General features: G+C 41.9%; 1 protein-coding gene across 14 annotated transcripts in view; it reads left to right on the plus strand.

The window, feature by feature from the left end:
• Nucleotides 1–25,224, plus strand: part of REPS2 (RALBP1 associated Eps domain containing 2) — a 162,772-nt gene extending 137,548 nt beyond the window's left edge. For 11 of the 14 annotated variants that reach the window (XM_030573901.1, XM_030573837.1, XM_030573892.1 and 8 more), the window contains 4 exons: nucleotides 12,016–12,099; nucleotides 19,461–19,606; nucleotides 22,587–22,695; nucleotides 24,349–25,224. In XM_030573901.1, the coding sequence (XP_030429761.1) occupies nucleotides 12,016–12,099; nucleotides 19,461–19,606; nucleotides 22,587–22,695; nucleotides 24,349–24,417 (408 nt within the window). In that variant the 3' untranslated portion in view covers nucleotides 24,418–25,224. The remainder of the gene's footprint in view (nucleotides 1–12,015; nucleotides 12,100–19,460; nucleotides 19,607–22,586; nucleotides 22,696–24,348) is intronic. The other 3 variants (XM_030573909.1, XM_030573941.1, XM_030573934.1) reach the window with 1 other exon arrangement.
• The last annotated feature ends 215 nt before the right edge of the window (nucleotides 25,225–25,439 follow it).

Raw genomic sequence — 25,439 nt, forward strand, 5'->3', positions numbered from 1 at the left:
TCTGTACCAGTTCACACAATGGACCGCTGTTTCAATATAATTTTCACCAACATTTTTCCTAATGCTCTGAAATCAGTCTCAGTGTTCCTGTGGTAACTGCAAGAAATAAATTTGCCTTTCATCAGTGCTTAGATACTGTAATGTAGAGAGGTATCTAAACTATTGTTTATGGTCTCTTAATCCAGTTTACAATCCACATCTCTGTTTTCCTCTGTAAGACAATTTGACTTAATTTTTCCTGTAAGATTTTGAGAGACACAGTATCAAATGCTTTACTAAAATCCAGATATATTACATCAGCTGCATTACCTTCATTCACTGATATTGTGTTTCTGTAATTTTTAAAGACAATCCAAGTCACTGTGAAAGTTTGCTGGAAAGACTTTTTAATAGAATTAGATTTACATAAAGGCTAGTCTTCTTTTTTGGCTAATAAATTATTTTGAAGTATTTTCCATCTACAGATCTAGTGTGTTCCCTTCTAATATTGGGTATATGTAGTTCCACTGCTATCTTGTATAATATCCAGTGGTGGTTAAAATAAAAAATAAAAATAAAATTACTGGAGATATACCAATCTCCTAGAACTGGAAGGGACCCCAAAGGGTCATCAAGTCCAGCCCCCTGCCTTCACTAGCAGGGCCAAGTACTGATTTTGCCCCAGATCCCTAAGTGGCCCCCTCAAGGATTGAGCTCACAACCCTGGGTTTAGCAGGCTGATGCTCAAACCACTGAGCCAGCCCTCCCTCACAGAAAGAGAGGCATGCTCTGGGGGTGGAGGAGTGAGTGGGGCAGGATGGGGCAGGGAGAGCAATGCTTGGGGAAGGACCAGGGAGCTGCCAGTACCTCTCTCTGTGGGCGTATGTTTTTGCACATACTCCTCCTGCAGTATTTTCTTAGATATAGGAATAAACGTATTTTTCAAATTTTCCTCCTTGTGTCTACAGCTGATAACTCGAAGGATCAGTAATTAAGGAGGGATGGAATCAGTCTAACTAGATTGTCCAGTATGTAATGCTCTACGCTCTTTGGGCCTGGGCCATGTCTCTTTACTCTGTGTTTGTACAGTTCCAAGTACAGTGATGTCCAGGTCCAGAACTGGGGCTCTTAGGCACTACAGTAATACAAACAGTTATTAACAACAGAAGGTTAGGGAGACAAGCTGGCCAGTTTATACAAACAAAATACATGTTATTTAGTGGCAGCAGGGATCCATGCTAATAATGCTGGACAGTAGAGGTGAAATTAATAATCAACTAAGCAAAATAACAATTTGTAACAATATATAATTACAACTGGAATTGACTTTGAACACACATGAATGAGGTTCCATTTGAACTGAACTGAGCACATGCACCCAAAGATTAGATAGGGCCCTTATTCTTTTACGTAAAACAAAATAATACCTTATTACAGTTGGCTTTTGGGTCTACAGGAGCCGGCTTCAACAGCTGGATAGTGTGGGGGATTTATTAGCACATTAATGTTAATAGGAATTATTGAGGTACACTGAACAGAAAATAGGTGTTCAGGGTTTTATCCAGAGTCAGCGAAATAAATACAGCATATATCACACTTAAATTAGCACTCTTAACTTGAATTGCACTGTACTGGTATCTTCCACTGCATAAATCACTATACATCTCAAGTCCTGCATGTACTGCATGAGGGGAGATGTGGAAAATGAGGGACTGTATATTTTGGCTGAAAAAACAATTATTCCTAGCCTCCTCTCCCATAGTCTGGTTTACAAAATGGTTGGTTTTGTAAATTGATGCTGATTCTTCTGTAATTTATTTTTGGAAACTTGATTACTATTTTCACGTTTGTACTGTTGATTTCGGCACACATTGATTAAAAAATATACACTTACACAAGTAAATAAGAACATAAGAACAGCCATATTGAATCAGACCAAAGGTCCATCTAACCCACTATCCTGTCTTCTGACAGTGACCAATGCCAGGTGCCCCAGAGGGAATGAATGGAACAGGTAATCAACAAGTGATCCATCCCATCGCCCATTCCCAGCTTCTGGCAAATTCTTTAAAATAAATGGAATAGTTAAGAAGTCATTAACACCAGAGGACTGGTGAGCTGCAGAGCCTTAAAAGATTAAAATCTTGAGTTTCTAATACGGCAATCTGTAGACTGAAGGTTAGATTGTGCAACCCTTATAAATGTTTGGTAGCCTTTCTTCACCTTGCTAAGCACTTACTCAATGAGGTTAATTTGATTATTATATCATTACGTTCTCGCCAGTGTAAGTAAGGTTTATGCAGTCTGGCTGTGAAAGTATAAATTATTGTTGTTTTCCAGTAGCATCTAAGGGCCTGATCCAAGTTGCTGGAAGTCAGTGAGAGTCTTTCTATTACTTTCAGTAGGTATTGAATCAGAACCTGAAGGTTGCAATCAGATTGGGGCCCCATTTCAGTAGGGAGGGACTGTACAACATAGACCAGGGATGGGCAAACTTTTTGGCCCGAGGGCCACATCTGGGTATGGAAATTGCATAGCGGGCCATGAATGCTCACAAAATTGGGGTTTGAGGTACAGGTTTGGTGAGGGCTCTGGCTGGGGGTGCAGGCTCTGGGGCGGGGCTGGGGATAAGGGGTTGAGGATGCAGGAGGGTGCTCCGGGCTGGGACCAAGGGGTTCAGAGGGTGGGAGGGGGCGGGCGTTGGGGCATGGGAAGGGGTTGGGGTGCAGGCTCTGGGTGGCACTTACCCCTATGCATAAGAGCCAGAAGTAGGAGACATGCTGCTGCTTCTGGCAGCCGCGCAGAGCGGGGCAAGCCCCCAGCCCCACTTCGCGGCTGCAGCTCAAGGGCCAGGTTAAAATGTCTGGAAGGCTGGATGTGGCCCCTGGGCTGTAGTTTGCCCACCCTTGGCATAGACAAAGAGAGTTCACAATCTTGTATCTGTAATTTTTAAAAGCAAAATAGTTGAAAAAATATTTTTCTAATTTTACTGCTGAGATCAGGATACCATGCATCTGTTGGAACTGTTCATGACATCACAAACCCTAAATCAGTGCAGATCTTTTCTCAGTAGCTGTGATAACATCAGCTGTTGTAGTGCAAAAATGGATCCTGAACACAAGGCTTGTCAGGAGGAGTCAGTAAAGAAAATAACGATTTTCAATTATTTCATTTGAAATGAGTTACATTTGAAAACTGAGACATTATTATTTTTACAACTGTTAGAACGTTTAGATCTAAAAATGTAATCTGGTACTGGATAATTCCTTAAAGTTTTCACACTGTTCCTTTTTTAAATGTTATCTGTGATATCTGCTATCTAACTCTATTCATAGAATTCATTGCTTCCTTTAATTAGGATCTATAATTATTAATCAATTATCCAATTACCATTGAAATCGACAAGAGTCATTCTGCTGAATTTAATGATCTTTGGAACCAGGCCCCTTCATGTGTGATAAATAAGAAAATCAAGAAAGTGCATTCTATTTTACTACTACCAGAATTAAAAGCAGAGCTGTCAACAGGATAATCTCTGTGAGGGTCCGTTGAATGTGGAATTCTCTTCTCCCACCCGTTTGGTTCCAAATAGCCCAAGTCTGCTGACCTTTAGGGGATCTAGTATTACCCATCTGTTTGCACAGGCATTCATAGAAAGTAAAGGCATTGAGTGAATGGGACAGAATATGTTGATTTGTTTCTGTTATTCTATTGTGGCTGTGTTTTTGTTTAAACATTAGGATAATCGGTGTGCTTGTTTATATTTAATCTTGATGACATTTGTGCATGTGATTGTAAGTGCTGGCAGGACATCTAGAGCTCTAGATAAGTACATTTTTTGTTTTAGAAATCAAAAGGAAATAATGTATTGAGGTTATGGCAACCTAGTACTTGCATACGGAGTGGTACAAGTAGAGCGAATCTTTTCTTACATTATTAAGTCATGGTAAACTCTTCTTTAGCCTGCATATACAAACACTGTATTAGAAAAAAGGAATTGTTTTATAAAAGATTGATACAGTTCACCCTATGTGCTGTGGATTAACATATGGTGTATAATCAATGTGTTAGATGCTAAAGGAGACTGTGACTAAATAAAACTATAAATCGTCTGTAGTATGAAATATTCTGCCATGTGTCACTTTGAATACAAGACAAGTGGATTATCCTCCTCTGTCAGGGGAAAATTATATCTTAAATCTAGAATAGCCAGACCAGAAAAATAAGAAGGGTTTCAAATGATAGCGACCAGCACCTTTAATAAGTTATTTTGGGGTTCAGGGACAGATGCAATGAAACCTTTTCTAAAGTGGTTTCCATAGGGAGACAAATCTCTTAAATCATAAAAAAATTAATTTTGTATTTTGCTGCAAAAATTGTTTAAATAAGAATCATATGCCTGTGTCTCTAACAGAGCGCACATGCCCCCTTTCAGCTTATATTAATATGGTTCTGTGAAAGTGGAGTATTAAAGCAGGTTATTAATGTTTCCATCTGGGTCCCATGCATTACTTGCAGTTGGGTTGAACATTGTGGCAACTTTGTGCATATTTACTCCCTTTTCTCCAAACCTTATCACCAGCTCTCAGACAGCTTTTTTAAAAAAGCGCTTATCAAAATTTCAGGATTGCACAGTGCTGAGAAAGCAGTCAGCACTCTAAGATCTTGGCAGGTTGTTGCATTTGCATCCCTATAGGTTTTCGTTCTGCCTTATCACTTACAGTTTTTGTAACAAGCTGTAAAAATAATTGACAGTTCAATGTGGTATATACCAGGCTCACTGAAACTGAAGAGAGAAGGCTGGGTTTTTTTGGAAATAGCCTTTAAACAGAAAAATTAGGTTGAAACATAAATATGTGAACATTTAGAAAGGAGAAAAAGCTGCCCCTCAAAATTAATCTATTTATAGGTGACAGAAGAGTATAATTAGTATCCTATAGAGTGTAAAGCATGAATAGTCCACCTCACCTTACAGATAAGCTCTTCTGCACTCCCCTCTTCATAAATTGAAGAAGTGGCACTATAGGTGATCAGCATCGGGTGATCCTGTGAACGCTTTTGCATATATGAGTAACTTTTTTCACTTGAATAGTCTCATTGACTTCAGTTGGGCTACTAATGTGCAAATTTACTCTTGTGCATAAGTGTTCATATGTGCTGGAATGAGGAGTGCTGCCATGCCCCCTGGCTTGAAGTGGTTTCCATCATATACAGGGTTTATAGTTTGGCTCAATAGCTCTCAGCACCCCCACTATAAAAATTGTTTCAGCACTCCTGTAAGTGTTGGCAAGATCAGGCCCTCCATATGTATTTCTCTCCCGCAGAAATATTTCAATATAACTGAAATATAAAGTGTGTTATCTATTTTGCTTTGGAAAGTCAATCATGCACTTCCTTCTAGCAAAGTGAGAGTGGAATCTGTGTATAATCCTGCTTTGCTTGAGGACTGAGGACCGGAACCTAAAAAATGAAATGTAAAATAATGTAATTTTTTCATTTATCTAAACCTGTCATCTGAGGACTTCAAAGTACTAAACTATTAAGCAAGCCTTGCAACAACCCATCAGATAGATGTTGTTACAGATAACAGTAGAGAGGTTATTATGGCTGACTGGCCCAGGGTCACAGAATGAAATAGTGAGTGTCTGAATAAAAACCAGGGGCCCTGACACTGTCCTCTTCTCTGTCCATTAGGAAAAATTTAATATTGGCTGTTGAGCTACAAGTTTGATTGCTCAGTAGGAGATTGAGATCTGAGCCTTGCTAGTACATTCCTCCGGAATGGACGCTTCTTAGGGTATGGCTACACTTGCAAATGTGGAGTGCTTTGAGTTAAACCAGTCTTCGGAGAGTGCAGTAGGGAAAGCGCTGCAGTCTGTCCACCTTGACAGCTGCAAGCATACTGGCATGGCCACATTTGTGGCATGTGCAACGGCACTGGGAGCAATGCACTGTGGGCATCTATCCCACAGAGCACCTCTTCCCATTCCGGTGCTGTGTCTTGTGGGAAGAGGACAGGGGGTGCGGGGCATTCTGGGTCCTGTCCCAATGCCCCGTGATGCATCAGCTCGCATACCAGCAATCCCTCTGCTTCCATCCACAATTGGTGCCATCCATCAGTGTTTTTTGTGCTGTGTGCTCTGTCTTCCCTTTTGGTCTGCGGGAATGGAGCCCGAACTGCTGAGGAATATGCTGATAAGTCTGGCCAGCACATCACATTTGGCAGATGAGTTATTCCTTAAGATCCAAAGTGACAGTGAGGACTCCAATGATGATATCGACTCAAGTAATGCATACGACACGAGATTGCTTGTTGCATTCACAGACATGCTCACCACCGCGGAACTCCGCTTTTGAGCTCGGGAAAAAAGCACTGAGTGATGTGATCACATTGTCATGCAAGTCTGGGATGACAAGCAGTGGCTGCAGAACTTTCACATGAAAAAGCCACTTCCATGGGACTGTGTGCTGAGCTCGCCTCCACCCTGCAGTGCAAGGACACGAGATTGAGAGCTGCCCTGACGGTGGAGAAGCGGGTGGCTATTGCAGTCTGGAAGCTGGCAACTCCAGACAGCTACCGATCAATCGCTAACCAGTTTGGAGTGGGGAAGTTGACAGTTGGAATTGTGTTGATGCAAGTTTGCAGGGCCATTAATCGCATCCTGCTAAGAAGAACCGTGACTCTGGGTAACGTGCCTGACATTATGGCTGGCTTTGCACAAATGAGTTTCCCTAACTGCGGAGAGGCGATAGATGGGACGCATATTCCAGTTCTGACACCAGCCCACCTAGCTTCCTCCTCCTCCTGCCTTGTTGAACTAGGCTCTGAAGTGTCCATATTGGTACTCAGAGTTGAGATGGGGTCACTCTCAAGTATCGCGTCCAACTCTTTGTAAAAATGGCAGGTCATGGGGGCAGCACCGGAGCACCTGTTTGCCTCATGGGCTTTGCAATAGGCATTCCGCAGCTCCTTCACTTTAACCCTGCACTGCAGAGCATCGCTGTCATGGCCCCTTTCCATCATGTCCCTTGATATCTGCCCGAAGGTATTGTAATTCCTACAGCTGGAGCGCAGCTGGGACTAGAAAGCTTCCTCCCCCCAAACACTGATTAGGTCCAGCACCTTGCCATTGCTCCATACTGGGGATCGTCTGGCACGTGGAGACATGGTCACCTGGAAAGATTCACTGAGAGGACTCCACACCTGGCTGAACAAACAGGAAGGGGATTTTCAAAATTCCCAGAGAATTTAAAGGGCGGGTCTGACAGTTGGTCACCTGAGGGCAGGGCAGTAGAGTTCAGACTGATGACCAGAGTGGCTAGAACAAGCATTGTGGGACACTTCTGGAGGCTGATCAGAGCACATTAACAGACCAGGGCATCCACACTGGTGCCACAGCACTCCAGCGGGGGTGCATCAAACGTTATTCCATTCGCTGAGGTGGAGTACAAGGAGCGCTCTGGCCATGGAGTCAGAGCATTCGATGTGCCTTGCCAGTGTGGATGGGTCATGAGTTGGAGTGCACTGGGCTGTTTTAATGTGCTCTGACTCGCAAGTGTAGCCATGCCCTCAGTCAGATTTAAACCCCTACTCGGAGGGTAAGAGTATCCTCAGAAAATATGAATATGATATGCAGCTGAGGAACATAGGAGGAATATCTCTTTGGAATATGAACTGCTGTACATTGGTCTGGATGAGCAGTGAGGCTTGTGAAGAATTTTGAAATAGAAGAGTATGTTAGTTAGTCTTTTGTTTAGTCCTTTATTGCTCTTTCCAAGAATAGTATAGTCTTAGGCCTGGTATACACACAGGTTTTGTACCACTATAACTGTGTCAGTTAGGGATGTGATTTTTTTTTTATAAACCAAAATAGTTATACTGGTATAACCCCTCGTGTGGACGCAGTTATAACAGTATAAAGATGCCTTATACAAGTATAGCTTATATATCCGTCTAACTGCATCCGCACTCACTAGGTTGCAGTGCTTTAATTATACCAATGGTGCTACTTTCATGTGTAGACAAGGCCTTGCATTCAAGTTGTAAAGTGGTGCTTACATGCTGAAGACTTTCAGACTCTACAGTAGAAGACTGAAGTCTTTAGCACCAAGGAAGAATTCCTCATACCATAGAGTTGTAAAATCACATGGGAAGCAAGGAACATGTTGCTCAGCTCCCAAATGAAGGAGGGGTGCCCAGGCATTCACTGATGAGCATGGGAAAAGAGCTAGAATGGAACAGAATAGAGGAAGCACACCACACATTGCTTGTCAGTGATCACCTTCTCCCTGTGCATCATAGCAGCTGCTCAGAGTGGCATTGTGACATATTCTGGAGCAACTTGCACTCAGCCCACAGCAAGAGAGACAGGTGCTGGTGTGTAGGGCTCAAAGGTGAAGGCAGTGAAATGAATGGGGGGGGGTTGGGGAGGGAAATCCCCTGCCAAAAGAAAAAAGCTGTCATTGTAAATGCCACACTGTTTCTGGAATAACTTTAGAACAGATCATTCCCATGTAAGAATACTTGTAGCTGCTTCTTGTGGAGTATCATCTGCATTCTTTTACTGGGGGGAAAGAGATTGCTACCTCCATAAGGAAGGTCTGGCTCCTAAATCTCATGAATCCCCTCAGGTCCAGTGTCTCTGGTGTTGCCCAGGCCCTCCTGACTGTTATCTCTTCTCTGGATCTTCCTCAAAGGGGAAATCCCCAGCAGAGGCAGCGTATGAAAAAGTACTGTATGACTATTCCTTTAAAATCTGAGTGGGACCAGTGAGGGGGAATGCTTTTGCTGCTATAGCTTATACCAGTTCCCCGAACAAAAGAAGTGATACTGGTAAAAGGACTTTATTACTGGTATAACTGCTTCTACCGTAGGGCTTTTGCTGGCATAGCTATATTGGTTAGGAGGCCGATTTTTTCAATACGCCTAATGTAGCTATGTTAGGAAAACTTTTAGGTATAGACCAGGCTTCCTTTTTATAAGAGGAAATGGAAAGTTCAGAAGAGTTCATACACACTGTCTCCTGTTGTCCACCTGCCTTGTGAACAGGGGTGAAAGTAAAATTTCTCTCTTATGGGGGGTGGGGGGGAGAGGAGGGACAACTCTCCCCCCCAAAGGGGCGGGGCCTTGGGCAGAAGGGGCGAGCCGGGGGGGGGGGGGGGGATCAGTGTCCCCCAGCCAGCCCACCTGCACCGCCTGGGGCTCCAGCAACAATTTAAAGGGCCCAGGGCTCCGGCCACTGTGGGTAGCAGCAGCACTTTAAAGTCAGCGGTATGGGCCAGTACAGGCAGCCACTTTTTACGCTGTACTGGCCTGTACCACCTTACTTTCACCCTTGCTTGTGAATGAATTCAAAACCACCAGATCAGTCCCAAGCTGATGAATATGCATGCATCTCTTGTGCTGTACTGTGTTCTGAGAAACACAGTAATGACCTGTTCTAAATGCCACTAGGTGGCACTTTAAGGACACGACAACTGGTGGTTGTATTCATTTTATATCAGCTCCTGTACCAGAACTGATTCTTTTCTTTTATAAAATCTGTGTATGTATTTAACCATCTGACCTCTCTAGTTAGCCATGCCCAATTGTATTGTGAGATCTGCATTCCACACTGGGGTACGATCCTCATGATCACAAATGAATAGTCAGGGCGGTACCAACACCGATGGCTTTTGACAGCAGCGAATAGTACAATAGAAATGTAGCCCTGCAATCACTGAAGCTGTTATTCTAATGAGTGGCCCATGCCCACAGCACTCAAATAGCCAATAAATATAAAAAATGCTGTGTCATCAGATCGGCAGGAAATTCTGAAATCTTATCCTTTAGCATTGGCATCAACACTTGGTTCAATATTTGCATCTGATAGTGTCCAAAACTTGTACTTTTTTCTTTCCTTTTACAAATATTATTTTAAGTAACATTGTTCTACTTTGAGGCCTTTCTGTTTGGATCAGTTTAGTTGTAGGTTGGGAAGGTCAAAGGCAGCCTAACTCTGCTCCCCTTAACTTCAGTGAGAGTTTTACCATTGAAGGCAGTCGGTGGCAGGGGGATAAGGGGTGTAAAGCACTGTAGCTTTGCAGCTGGAGTATGATTCTTTTTGCACCTGCCAAAATCTAATCAGTAGACAGAACCAAATGGTGCTTCTCTGGTTCTCTCTTCCTTCCATCTCAAACTAGCCTCCTAGAATCTTTTACTCTATTTTTCCCTGCTTCCTTTCTCACTCAGTTACATGTGGTCCCCTTCTGTACATTTCTTCTGAGCAGGACGACATACCACCTGGCTCCCTCTGGGGTCATCATCATTGGTTTTTCTCTGTGAATCAACACTTTATCAAAGGAATGTGGGTGAGGGCAGAGATTTTCATTCCCCCAATGTCCAAATTCATTGCCTCTGTGATGCTTTGAGCTCTGCTGTCCCAAGATCATTCATTAGAATTTATACGCCTGGAATGCCTGCCCAATATGCTGTTGCTAAGCCACTGAAGCCTGTGTTTTGGTCCTGAATTTCTTTCAGTTACATAAGAAATGGTTCTGGAAAGTAGGGAATCTATTGTTTGTTTCACTGGATAGCAGAGAGACATGTTTTATTAAGAAAAAATTAAATCCTTGACCTCAGTGATTCAGCAAAGAGTGCCCTTTCCCGCCTTTCATTCCTCTGTATGTCAGGAGCCTTCAGTTATTATCTCAGCCTAGCAATACCTGGAAGGTTTTTGGAATCAAAATGTTAGTACGCATATTAGCATTGGTGTGCAGTTCAAATGTACCATACTTGAAGGAGGGAAAGGGAAATCTTGTCAGCCATGGCATTTTATTTTCTCTTCTGTCTCGAGGAATTACATACGCATTTAAAGGAAGATCCCAAATCCCTCTCCTAGCATTAGTTCTACCCCTTTCAGTTGTAGAGCATTAGCAAACCTGACAGAGCTTCCTCTCCCCACTAGCTTCCGTCGTGGTACTGTTGGGAAGGGAGTGGAAGTGGTGTGCTAAAGCCCCTCTTTAAATATGTTATAATCTTATATATAATTCTGGCATGATTTTTTTTATGGGTTGCACTGTATCGGAGGCATTGAAGTAACTTCGACTGTTCTAGATCGTGATAATGTAGGGACTGTCCTTGCTTCCTGCCTCTCAGCAAGAGTCGGTCAGCAATAACAGAATAGGTTATTCCGTGCTTGATAAATTATTGGTAAGAGTCTTTAGGTGAAATCCAGGCCCCACTGAAGTTAATGGGAGTTTTGCTATTGACACCTGTGGAGCCGGGTCTTAACCCTTTAAATGTAACCGCACAGAAATAAACCATTTTGGAGAAGTGAGCATGCTGTAGTGCAGTAACCCCGTTTTAATTTTCAGCCTAGCCTGATGCATTTAAGGACTTTTCCTTGGAAGTGCTTTGACTGTTGCAATTATTTTCTATTTGGAGCTGGATTAGGGCAGGAAGGCGGTAGATTTGTCTCCTTCTATACCTTATATATAAAGTGACATCATCACAGTTTTTGCGGTAGTTCCCATTTTCTTGTTCTAGGCCTTAGCACCCACTGTCAGAGGCTCCCCTGTAAACGCCTCCCTCCCACTGAGTATCATTTGATCTCAATATATGTTCATATTACTATTTGTTCAGTTTTTCAACTGGAGTCTTCAGGATCTAGTGACAGTCTACACCTCTGACCTTTGTAGTTGTTGCTGTGGCTTTTCTTTTCTCATAATGGAAGAGCTCTATGTGCTATAATGTAGGAACCAAACCCTAGAAAAGACTCCTGGGTAGCAGGCCATTTATTTTCAGAGATGTTGCCGTTTTCAGCTTTTCACAAAAAGTTTTCTCTCCTTTTCTTATCGCAATAGAGGGAGGAAATGGTTTAATTAAAAATATACAAAAGACGTGTCATTCACTTAGCTGTCACCATAACTTTCCCCCTCAGAGTTAAATTGCTAAAGTAACTTTCCTTTTGTGTCTGGTGTTTGCTTTCATTGTCTTTATTGTACATGACTGCTAGTCATTTTCTGGGTGTAGCGGTGACTGATTTGTTGTTACAGACAGAACAAGTATCTGAGATTGAATTACATCCTCAGATGAATAGAGCTCCATCACAGACAGAAGAAAGCAGCCCAATGAGAAAGGTAAGGCCAATATGTCTAATGCTGTTGTTGAATGATCTGCCTTTATCTTTTTGGCTTCATCAACTGACCTTAGTTGTTTTAAGTTTTAAAGCAATTAAACTGAGGTTTAGGGTTACATTTTTACATGTTTATTTTTTCTGGAGGTCAGGACACCAGGGGGAATTGGACTCATGTGACATCCACCATCAGCTCAGATAAATCATTAAGAAAGCTTTCAATCCACATGTCAGTACATGTGCATTAAGAAAAACAACTTGCCATGTGTTTACAGTATAAACACACAGGCCCTTAAAGAACTGGGGAGAAGAGATCAATGGTGTCTGATCCTCATTTCCTTCCAGCCCTTCCAACATGAAACATTTTAAAAATCTGATATTAGGATCCAGCATAAGTACACCAGTTTATTAGAGCTCAGAATCTCTTATATAATATGCATAGAATTGCAGGATTTTGTTTAAAACATGAATTACAGGTTTTATATGCGTGCAGGCATATAAAATAGACATGCTGTAACTACAGCCTTGCATTTTCCAGGGGTGAAACCTGGCCCCATTGACATCTTTAGGAGTTTTGCCATTGACTTAAAGGGGGCATGATTTCACCCATGCTCTTTAAGGTTTTCCTGTGCCCACATTGGCTTATTCTTTAGATTTATGAAGCAACAAGAGGCAGCTCTCTGAATGCTCTAGGTGCTTCTGACAAATGCTGGGACTAGGAAACACCCCCTAATATGCACTAAATAATCAGGTACCACAAAAACAAGCCAGCCCCCAACTTTCTCTTCCCCTGTATGTCTTCCTCTAACAACAGTTGCTTCTTTGGTAGCCCTCCTGAAAAGACGGAATTTGCAGTGTGCCGGGAAGGTCAACACATTCCAGCTATTACGAACCAAGGAGGGACTCCAAAGGGATGGCTTATGTTGTTTTCCTCCTAGTGCCTTTTAGGGTCACATCCCTTTGTGCCTTTGCTTTTGAGCCATCACTCTGGCTGCCACCTCAATCATTTCCATCTAAGATCAGCAGCAGGGGAAGTTGTTAATTAGGAGTTAGAGGCCTAAGATTTCCAATAATACTCCACCAGTACTAATGCAGAACAGACATTACATAGTGTCTATTTAGTACTGATGTACAGCACAGTGTGGTACCAGGTGCTGCCACAGAGGGATGTTCTTGAAAGGGACGGAGCTGCATGATGCATGGGTGGAGGTGAGAGTCTAGGTGGCCTGTAGGAAAGTCGAGAGAGTTGGGTGATGTCTGGTGGGAGAGGGAGCTGTTAAAACACCACCACAGGTGGTAAAGTGGGCTTTCTTCCGCTTTCCTTCTGTACTATCTGCCTCTCCCTGCCTAGTGATGTTTCTTCCACAAATGAGCACCATGACCTGTTTATTTGGCTGGTAGCTCCTGTGCCAGATGCTGCAGCTGCTCTTGCTGTTCAGTTGCCCATATGACCTTAAGCCACCAGAGGCAGCTTTGCAGAGAAGAAGCCAGAGAGAGCATAGCTACAGCCAACCCAGCCCACTATAGAGCTGACCACATGTAGCTGGGCTCCTGAAACTGGCAGCTTTAAATAGCCACTAGCCCCACTCACTCCAACTTCCTGGAGTGTATCCCCAGGGCACAGGCCTGCAGGAGATCTGCAGCAGTGGCCTGAAGATCTTCCTCCTCAGTACAATGAAAGAGGAGGCAGAAGTATCTATCAGAGTTGTTCTGCAGAACTTCAACCCTCCTCCCCGCCCCTGCAAGGCACATCTTAGTGATATGGAGGCAGCGGGGCACAGATGGGGAGAGTTTCAGATGGGAGTAGGGGGGCAGCAGGGCCTCTGGGAACTGTAAGTTTCAGGGGGGCCTAGTGGTTATGGCACATTTACTTGTCCATTTCAGGAACTATTTTATCAATAGAACTTAACTTGTCATTGGGAAGTTTTTTACAGCAGAGCATTCATATAAAAAAGCTGACTTCTAGAGCATAAAACACCATCATCTCCTAAAATGCAGGAGCTTACAACTACTCTTCCAGAATTTACCAGGGAATCAATCTCTTTAATTTTCTTCCTCATTCTCCAATTTTTTTATGGGGTTGGACCCTCTCCCATGTGCATCTTCCTGGTGCTTCACTCAGGTTCCCCCGCATCCTCTACCTACACACACACACACTCTCTCTTCCTTTGAACTCCCTTTGGGTGTTGCTTTTTTATTGAGGAAGGGATGAATGTACTGAGTAGGGACTCTGGCACCCACAAATGTACCACTTGCACTAGGCATGAGAAGATGGCTTCCTTCCTCCTAGAACAACCAGCAGTGCTCATCTCTCCAAACGAGCACAACAGTTTCCCCAAACTACATGCAGGTAGTTTTTAAGTGAAAGCAAATTTATTAGAAAAACACAATAGAAAGAATCAGTAGTTAGAGAGACCCCTGAGACTCTTCCCCCTAATCACTAGGAGGGTGAGAAGCTTAATTACAATTATGGCATTGTAAAAAGTCCTCTTCCCGCCCCTCTTCCTGGGGCCCACTGGCTGCCCCAATAAAACTCAGAGAGGCCTCTAGTTCTTCAGCATCCATGGCTTTATTTACACCAGGTTCTCCCACCACCAGTGATATGCTATATTCAGCTTGCAGACCTTACAATCACCTCTTCCACACAGAGTCTGCCCTCAGCCTGGAGACTAACCTTCTCCCTGACCATTCCCCCCTTCTTCTGGCTACCAGCCAGCCTTTATAGCCCTCCAACCCTCAGGCCCACAGGTGCAGCCAGTTCTAAAATCCAGGCACCAGACTTCTCCCCAGCTCCAATCTATTTCTCATGAATGGGGATGGCTGAGCAGGGGCTAATTAGGTGCCTTTGCACCAGCACCCTGCTAAAGGCATGTTGTCTAGGACATAGCTGAAAAGTCCATCTAACTTGCAGCTTAAAAAGCTAGCTTTGTCGTCAGTGTCTTATTCAAGTATGTTTTTAACTAGATGCTCACAACTTATTTGCCTGGCATCTTCTGGCAGGCTCAATGTGTCTATCTTTAACCAACAAACTTCTTATAGGCTAGTTTCCAAGTTCAGTTAGCACTGGTGATATTGTCTCAGCACAAAACAAACTACAGGATAGTAGAACTGCTTTCAGATCACTTTGTGCAACTCAAATTTCTTTTGTTCTCAAAAGGACTGACTTCCCTATCATCCTGCCAAGTAAGGTTCTCTGTGTTTTCTGTTTGTCTGGCTTTAGGAATGTGCCAGCCCCTCAAATAGCACTCATGAAAATGGGGCTTTTTGACATCCAAGTTTGGCTGTTTTTTGCCAAACTAACAGAGATTGTGTGTTTTGCATTTCCCCAGCTCCCACTCATTCCAGCATGTAGAAATCACACACAGGTTCCCTAGTAGGCTCATGTGACATTTTCAGAGAGAGCTATTCAGCCCTGCCAAGTGTGAGGCCACAAAGCACAATCTTACTCCAGATCTATAACCATATAATAGTTACACTGTTCTGCTACCCTGTTCAATTACATGGCAAACATAGATACTATTCAATTATTTAAAAAAAAACAAAGGGGAACCAGAGGACTGAGTTTTGGAAATGAGATTCTGAGCCTTTCTCCTGAAGGTTAGTGGTTGAAATCCAGCTCATGCCAGCAATAGTGATTGACAGGTATTACCATTTGATGGCTGTTCAGTGAGGTCCTGGAAATGAGCTCTTGGTCTCATTTCAGATTCTAGCAGCCTGGTATCCACATTCATAAAACCAGCACCACTACTGGCAGCCACATAGGAGGCCCAAGACTGAATACGCATAGAGGCTGAACTATACTCTTCCCCAAGTGGTGGTCCTACCCTTTGTAGATTTGGGCATGCTAATGTGACAGGATGGGGAAGCTTACATTGCAGTGATTCACACTGCAGCCATTCTCTGTGGAAGTGGGGGACTCAGCCACTAACACTGTTAAACCAGCAACTTACATGAGGACCACATTCAATCACTTCAATTAACAAACACTAAGGGACCCATCTCCATTGTGAAACCAAGCAAAACAGTGTATAGTCTGAAAATATATACTGTTTTTAGCAACAAATATCTTGTGAAAATCTGGTATGTAGATGTAATCGCTCTCAGCCTGGGATACATTTTTTTTAAAAGCAGTAAGCAAATACATTAATTATACAATGCCATGTAATTATTTGGAGTGTGGTATTCCACATATTTAAGGCAAGTGGCTTTCCATGTTGGGTTGTGTGCAACAGATCCTGGTGTGGTTTTTTTCGTTGGTTCTTTTAAATATTTTTAAAGTAGTCATGGAACCCTGTTGGGATTTTGGAATGTTAGAGACTCTACCCTCTCATAACGCTAACTCTATTCATGGCCTTAAATTACTTTTTATTGCAAAACACCCACAATAGCCCCCTGCTGACATATTGCAGCCTTTTGGGCACTTCACTGGGTCATTTAAAGGTGTATTACTTTGTTTAATTTATTTGTACTGTATTAATTGGTTCCTAAGACATAGAAAGTAAGGTAGCCTGGTCCAGTGAATACACCACTAGACCATATAATGAAAGCTCGGTTCTAGTCCTGGCTCTGCCATTCATTTACTATGTAACCTTTGGCAAGTCACTTTACCATTTTGAGCCTCAGCTTCTTGCTTTGTGAAATGAGGATGATGATACCCCGGCCTCTCTTTGTTAAAGCCCTTTGAGATCTACAGATGCAATGTGCTAAGGCTAGGCTTTATAATAATAATATATTAACTGCCTGAAACTGCAGTGGTGTTGAAGTTTTGGGCAAAATAAAGGATATTTTAATTAAAATAATGAAAGCACTTCTGGCATTGTTTATTAAAAATTAATGTATTTTGTCTTTTCTACCTAAGCCTGACCACATCTTTTAATGTTCTTCTCCATGACAAATCACTAGCCTCACGTGCACTCATTCTGCAATGATGGTTTACATGTACGTCTTTGTAAGCCAGTTTCTGAGCTGTCTCTAAAAGGGAAAGTATTTCTGGGACCAACCTCATAGGGTAGAGGAAATCTGTCTTGTGTTTGAGGCATTTGCCTGGGACACAGGAGATCTGTGCTGTGCCACAGCTTTTCTGTGTGACCTTGGGCAAGTCAGTCTCTCTCAGACACTGTATGCCAGCTGTACTGTGAGGTTGGTAGTAGTTCTGTACCTCTCAGAGGTGTCATGAGGATAAATGTATATGTTTGTGAGGCACTCAGATTCTATGGGGATGAGATGAGGCCATATGAGATGAGGCCTGCAAGTCACCAGGGCCCGATGAAATGCATCCTAGAATACTCAAGGAGTTAATAGAGGAGGTATCTGAGCCTCTAGCTATTATCTTTGGAAAGTCATGGGAGATGGGAGAGATTCCAGAAGACTGGAAAAGGGCAAATATAGTGCCCATCTATAAAAAGGGAAATAAAAACAACCCAGGAAACTACAGACCAGTTAGTTTAATTTCTGTGCCAGGGAAGATAATGGAGCAAGTAATTAAAGAAATCATCTGCAAACACTTGGAAGGTGGTAAGGTGATAGGGAATAGCCAGCATGGATTTGTAAAGAACAAATCGTGTCAAACCAATCTGATAGCTTTCTTTGATAGGATAACGAGCCTTGTGGATAAGGGAGAAGCGGTGGATGTGGCATACCTAGACTTTAGTAAGGCATTTGATACGGTCTCGCATTATATCCTTATCGATAAACTAGGCAAATACAGTTTAGATGGGGCTACTATAAGGTGGGTGCATAACTGGCTGGATAACCGTACTCAGAGAGTAGTTATTAATGGCTCCCAATCCTGCTGGAAAGGTATAACAAGTGGGGTTCCGCAGGGGTCTGTTTTGGGACCGGCTCTGTTCAATATCTTTATCGACGACTTAGATGTTGGCATAGAAAGTACGCTTGTTACGTTTGCAGACAATACCAAACTGGGAGGGATTGCAACTGCTTTGGAGGACAGGGTCAAAATTCAAAATGATCTGGACAAATTGGAGAAATGGTCTGAGGTAAACCAGATGAAGTTCAATAAAGACAAATGCAAAATCCTCCACTTAGGAAGGAAAAATCAGCTTCACGCATACAGAATGGGAAGAGACTGTCTAGGAAGGAGTATGGCAGAAAGAGATCTAGGGGTCATAGTGGACCACAAGCTAAATATGAGTCAACAGTGTGATACTATTGCAAAAAAAGCAAACGTGATTCTGGGATGCATTAAAAGTGTGTTGTAAACAAGACATGAGAAGTCATTCTTCTGCTCTACTCTGCGCTGGTTAGGCCTCAACTGGAGTATTGTGTCCAGTTCTGGGCACCACATTTCAAGAAAGATGTGGAGAAATTGGAGAGGGTCCAGAGAAGAGCAACAAGAATGATTAAAGGTCTTGAGGACATGACTTATGAAGGAAGGCTGAAAGAATTGGATTTATTTAGTTTGGAAAAGAGAAGACTGAGAGGGGACATGATAGCAGTTTTCAGGTATCTAAAAGGGTGTCATCAGGAGGAGGGAGAAAACTTGTTCACCTTAGCCTCTAATGATAGAACAAGAAGCAATAGCCTTAAACTGCAGCAAGGGAGATTTAGCTTGGACATTAGGAAAAAGTTCCTAACTGTCAGGGTAGTTAAACACTGGAATAAATTGCCTAGGGAGGTTGTGGAATCTCCATCTCTGGAGATATTTAAGAGTAGGTTAGATAAATGTCTATCAGGGATAGTCTAGACAGTATTTGGTCCTGCCATGAGCCAGGGGACTGGACTCGATGGCCTCTCGAGGTCCCTTTCAGTCTTAGAGTCTATGAATCTATGAATGGGTAGATGCTTTATAATCCTTAGCTGGAGATCAATATTGGTCATTCCTGGGAAATTTAAGGTGTCCTGTGTTGATCACGATGGAAGCGTATGCAGGCAAAATCCTCAGATTACACAGAGCATATTTTTTTAATTATTATATTCTGGTAATGTCCAGAAGCCCCAGTTGGGGTTTTGGCCTCAGTATGCTACATGTACACATATGCACGTAAACACATTTGTATGAACGGTCCCTGCCCCGAACAGCATACAGTCCAAATTAAGATAAAACAGAAGTAATGCATGCAAGACAATTGAAAGGAGGGAGGGCAAGACACACCAACAAAAATAGCCAACCTGCAAATATAGAAAATTAATATTAAAATGACAGAATGCAGTTTTTTAAAAGCAGGTTATTATTGAATTTAGTCAAAACTGAAACAGCACAAAGCTTAGGCCATACTTCAACAGTTTCTGTGTCAAAAGCATTCACTCATCATAGCCTTTTCTTTCACCATGTCAACATTTTAGCATGTCTTTGGACACTGACTTATTTAAGGACTAACTGAATCTTTGTTTGTTTTTTCTCCAAAGGAGATTCTGCTTACTCAGCCACCATCTAAACCAATCCGGAGGAAATTCCGTTCCGAAAATCAGATGTTGGAAAACCAGGAGCTTACTCCCACTAGCAGTGTGACCTCTTCCTTGCCTGCAGTCAAACCCCATCTTCCAGCCCAAAAGTAAATCACACACCTAAAAACTACATCAAGCTGCATCATGAGCTATGACCTGACTGTTTGTTTTTTGCCTCCTTCTCATATTTAATGATTGAATGACTCAGGGCATTGGTAATGAGATACAGACCTCAGCTCTTGATTGCCAATTCAAATGCAGCCCAGGTCAGTAGTGACCAAAAATTGTTAACATCTGATAGCTGAACAATGCCCTCTTTGAAATGCACGTGATGGTTTCAATCAACAAATATGTGTCCATATCACAAAAGCTACCACTCAGCTACCCCTTGTAACAAGGTGGCAGGGATCTTGTGTTGACCTTGTTAGCAGGTGTTTGAAGCCTGCATAATGCTGCTGAAGTTGTGTTCACTCCTATTGGCAGTTCTGACTTGTTAACCAACCAGGAGATGAGCATGCGGGGAGTGGCTCCAAATCCCTTCGTCTTGTCATCATAATAAGATGGCAGTTCTCCACAGCCAGGAACTAAACTTCAACACAGTCTCAGTTACACAGGCATTCACAACGCTGAACAACCCCACTGGTCAGGTGTTTGCAAATGCAGTGGCTGAGGAGAACGACACTGCTTTCAGCACCACTTCAGCCATAGTGTAGGTGTGCCAAAATTCTCTGACACAACTGGTCAGACTAAGCACTTCTCTTCAGTCCCAAGCATGCTAAGACGCCGCCATTGGTACGACTAAGTTGAGGGTAGGTAGTGTCGAAGTGTCTTCACTGATACTGACCAATAGATAGTTATAATGTTCTACTCCATCAAAGAGAGGCCCAAACACTGAAAAGCAATATTTCCCCCATCTATTCTGCAACCTCATTGGCTCCAACAGTTTACAACAACGAAATATAGAAAGGGGTCTGCCAAGCTGTCAGGAGTCAAGAAAGGCTTTCACCCTCAGCCTAGGGGAGATGTCGATCAGAAAATGATTACAATAGATGTTTAACACTCACTTCTAGATCCATCCCAAAGAAAAGAGTGTAACATCAGTATGAGTTGAGCCATAAATCACCTGGGATAATCTTATGATTGCTATGATGACTATGAGATCTAGAGTCAGCATGCTACAGTTATTGCCAGTGTGCAGATTAAAAGCATAGATACTGAAATCACCAGGACCAAAGAGCCTTAGTGACTCCAATAACTGTAATGCAGGCACAAGTGATGGAGTGGGAAAAGGGCTGTATTCAGTCAAATTTATTTTATCCCAGGATTCATATGCGAGGTGAGTGCAGTTGAATCTTTCTTAGGGTTTGCACATCTCCTGCAGCTGAAGTTGTACGCAAAAAACAAGGCTGTGCTTAGCCCAAATCCTCTGTGTCTCATCAACAGATTGTCTAGGGATGTTGTGGAAGCTCCTTCGCTGGAGGTTTTCCAAAGGAGGCTGGCTAGCCATCTGTCTTGATGGTTAAACGCAACAAATCCTGCATCTTGGCTGGGGAGAAGATTAAATGACCCTTGGTCCCTTCTAACCCTATGATTTTGCACCAGGTAATCTGAGCCAAAACCAGGCCAGCTGAGTCATCCAGTCAGTTCTTCACAATACGTATACAATCAAGCTGTTGAGGGCCTGAATCTGTGCTACATAGGGATGTGAAAGGTTAACTGGTAAGCATTAGGTTTACTGTTAACCGACCTTAACCATTAACCCGCTACTTGCCAGCCAGAGCAACCCCAGCCTGGTGGCCCTGCACCCGCCAGAGGGACTCCAGCCCCGGCTGCCTCAGTTAAACAATATAATTTTAATTGTTTAACCGATTAACTTTTTTAAAACAATATTTACATCCCTAGTGCTACATAACTTGGAAGATTAAAATAGAAAATAGAGCTCCTGAGATGACCAGAGAATGCTTGTACATGTTTTTTGGGATCCAAGGAAAATTGCATCACCTGCTAACATCCCTAGTCAGCCCTGTCTGATGCAGATGTTTGTATTTTCTCCAAAACATTTAAGTGACCACATAGAGATATCTGTATGCTTTGATTTATTTTATTTTATTTTTTAATTTTATTATAAAGATTGATTGGGGCAGAATGTAGATAAACAGGTAGGTGAAAAGGTTAAAAATAATAGCAAAAGGGCCAACCTATTAAAAGAAACAGGCACAGGTTCTATTGCAAAGATCACAGCTGTCCGCTCTGTTTAGAGAAAGAGCTAACTTCGGCTTTTCCCAACTGCTTGCCACTATGCACTCTCTTTAAATATGCATCTGTCTTAGATCACGTTGTCATTAAAGAGCTGCTGACACCTCAAGTACAACTTTAAAATGTCTATTTAGAAACAGTTCTTCATATCTAACCTATATTTATCATATTTCCCTTTCCTTGTTTTTTTTTATTACTAGCAACATTTGCATTTAAACAAATCTTTGTTTCCTTAAGAGTCATGGACAGATGAATAATGTTCATAACTGATCAATCTGAAGTCCCATTTCTGTGTGTGACATCACAATCAGCTGTGTTGGAAATGACTGGTATGAACATGGAAGATTAGTATTTCAAGCGTAGAAAAAAGCATCAGAAGCAACTAAACTCTTGAAAAAACAAAGATTTTATTTTCATGCAGATGTTCTTAATAATAAATGATTAAAAGATACTAAAAATAAGTAAAATTGTTTCTAAATAGAATGTTCTGTACATTTTCCATTCGGCATCAGTGAGTTTTAACCCCAATTAAATGTCTGAAAACAATAGTAGCAAGGATATTGCAGTAAATACAAGTACTGTACGTTGAAAATAAAATAGTTGAAATGGGCCTAAAATAGGTTGATGGTTCAGATTAAAAAATGAGACCATTTTGCTTTTGAATCACCCACCTGATTCAGTCAACACTTATTCATTACATTTTCTTGTAAATTTTTATCTTTTTCTTTTGATTTAGGTTCAGTACACATGTCCATAAAGTGGATGTCTGGTCTCCTGGGCACAGTCACTGTTGAGGCTCTGTTCATTGCAATGTTTTGTATTTATCTCCAGCAGACAGTCTTCCAAGCAGAAGAGGGCTATTCAGACGGCTATTCGTAAAAACAAAGAAGCCAATGCGGTGCTTGCCAGGTTGAACAGCGAACTCCAGCAGCAACTGAAGGTAAAGAACGCACTGAATATCACAATTACAAGGCTTGATGCAATCGGTTGTTTTTCACCACTGGCTGAGGATCTTGTTCCTCTTTATAGATGAAACCTAGTGCTTTGTTTCCAGACTCTCTTTTGAAAGAGTGGTTACGCCGTACCTTTAGGGATGAGTGGCCTGTATAAGAAAATGTGTTAACTTAAGTGCAAAGGGCTGTGTTGTCGATTGGATTGAGTTTAAATGATAATTCTTGTATTTTGAATGCTTCAGGAGCATTTAATGCTGTCTCCTCATGCATGAGAGGAACTCAGACATAGTTTTCTTTGTCCTGATCAGTTGTTATTTAGCTTCTTACATTCAGTCATTCAGTATACAAAGTATTGGCTGTACTGTTGCCTTAGATAAGCTTCTCAGAATGATTTTAAAACACTATCCATTGGCTTTTATTTGAGAACTTCTTGGAGTATTTAAATTGGTAAGTTCCTGATAAAAATAAATTCTACTCTTTTTAATTGTCCAATCATGAAGTCAATAAATTCCTTTAATTTTTCTTCTGCTGAAGCTTCATGTCACTTACATAGACTATTATATTCTATGTAAGAAGATCTGAATGTACTGGGAATCCTTTCAGAGATCATCAACGCTGCTTGCCAATCAGTCAGAGAAGACTGCTGTTGCTTTTCCCTACTGGGTTGAAAGTGCCACCTTCTGCAGCACTTCCAGCTCTATAATAGTCTGGAAATGTGAGACCAGGACCAGAAACTGAACCCTGATAGCGCAATGGGCGCCACTGAGTTGGTCTGCCTTGACCGTCTTTCCTTCGTTTAGCATTCCTCTGCATCTCTGTCACACTCCTGAGAAATCCCCGTGCTATATTTTTCCTAGCTTCACATCCCACCCCACTCACTCAACATCCCATGTTACAACCACCTTCCTTGGATCAGGACTGAAGTATGATTCCACATAGGAGTTTATCATTACCACTATTCCTGAATTGTCTACAAGGATCTCAGGAGCAGTGCAAGGCAGACTCTCCCTACCAGAGCTGAGTATGCGACCTTCAATAGCAAGGTAAAAAGAGGAAGTGTGGCCCAGTGGACTGACTTTGGGGAAGGATGTCACACTCGTAAGTTTTAATAGTAAACACTTTGCCACCATTACATTTTTGACTCTGTGGTAATTATATACCCCCCATTTGCACATCTGAGCACCTTACAGTCTTTACTGTACTGGTCCTCACAAGACTCCAATTAGGTCAGGTCGTGCTGCTAACCCCAGTTTACAGGCAGGGAACTGAGAGATACAGTTGCATGCCAGGGTCACACAGGAAGTCTGTTTTGGAGCAGGGAATTGAACCCAGGTGTCTCAAGTCTATGCACTCACCACTGAGCCCTTCCTCTCATCAGCCAGGTTGGGAAAGTCCCTGGCCTCTCTGCTCATTTCCCCATCTGTAAAAAGGGAATAATTCTACTTATCTCAGTAGGTTGTTGTGAGGGTTAATTGTCTAACATTTATATGGTGCCTTGAAACTATAAAGCGTGATGTAAGTGGTATGAACTTGAGATCTGTAGTAAATGCCAGCTGTTACTAGACTACTCTTTAATAATGCAGCTTTGTATGCGTGGAAGTCACAAAAGTTACAGCATTTCTTTTTTCTCTGTGCTCTAGGAAGTTCACAAAGAACGAATTGCATTGGAGACTCAGTTGGAACAGCTTCGTCCTGTAACTGTCTTGTGACCTTCAGTACACTATTTAATGGCAATAAATGGACATTTGTGCCAAGAATTTTTGACTCTATTAGCACAACAATGTAAAGTCTATGTAAAGTTTTCACTAAGGCAAAGTGGAATTGAGTTGGGTTTGTTGGCTTTTTTTTGCACACCACCTTGCACATTTTCCCTTTCAGATGAAGAGGGTAGATGAGATAAATGTCAAACCGTAGGATATGTCTAAGAAATGAAAGTTGTTTCCGACTTGTCCTTCAGGATATTACAAAATGCAGTTAATCACCAAAATTAGTCATCTAACTCTGAAATTATTAGTGGTTTATTTAAAGAATTCCTGATTTATGTACTTTCTTGAGAACCTATTATTAAAAGTTTCATGCATTCCTCTTTATATTTAAAGTTCCTATTCTAAGGTGGTTTCTTGGACTTTTCTGATTTCACATAGGTTTATACCAGGAAGTAGTGTCTGTGGTTTTAAAACACAAAAGAGAATAAAAATAATTGTACAGATAGTCTATATTCACAATCAGCTGTCACTTAATTGTCTTTTTCGTGCCATTTATGATTATTAGTCATTTACGTTGTATAAATATTGCAGGATTTGTGTTTTATAAGTTAAAAATCATGTGAAAATGCAGTTTTGAGAACTAAAAAGTGTTGAAACCTGCTGATTTTAGAAACTTTTTTTTTAAGCTATACCCACAGGGAAAGTTAGAAATGGGCATGTTTCTCTGTATGTAATTAATGTGTGCTTGTTAAAATAACAGCATTGTAATTTTGCGACTGGAAGTTAAAATGAAGCATACTGTATATTGTGCTTGTCTTTGGAGACATGGGTTTTATTTCACATTTGTTTGCATTGGTCTGCATTCCTGTTTTACTAGCTATTGCGTTTTTTAAAGGACCTGAACTAGATGTTTGATTCCAAATGAAATAAACATATGTATATGCTCTAGGTAGGATTTTTAATGACTATGATATGAAGAAATGAATCCTACAAGGGTTTGTCCATTGAGTGGCCTTAATACCGCA

Source organism: Gopherus evgoodei, chromosome 1 (genome assembly GCF_007399415.2).
Source record: "Gopherus evgoodei ecotype Sinaloan lineage chromosome 1, rGopEvg1_v1.p, whole genome shotgun sequence".
In the NCBI taxonomy this organism is placed as follows: domain Eukaryota; kingdom Metazoa; phylum Chordata; order Testudines; family Testudinidae; genus Gopherus; species Gopherus evgoodei.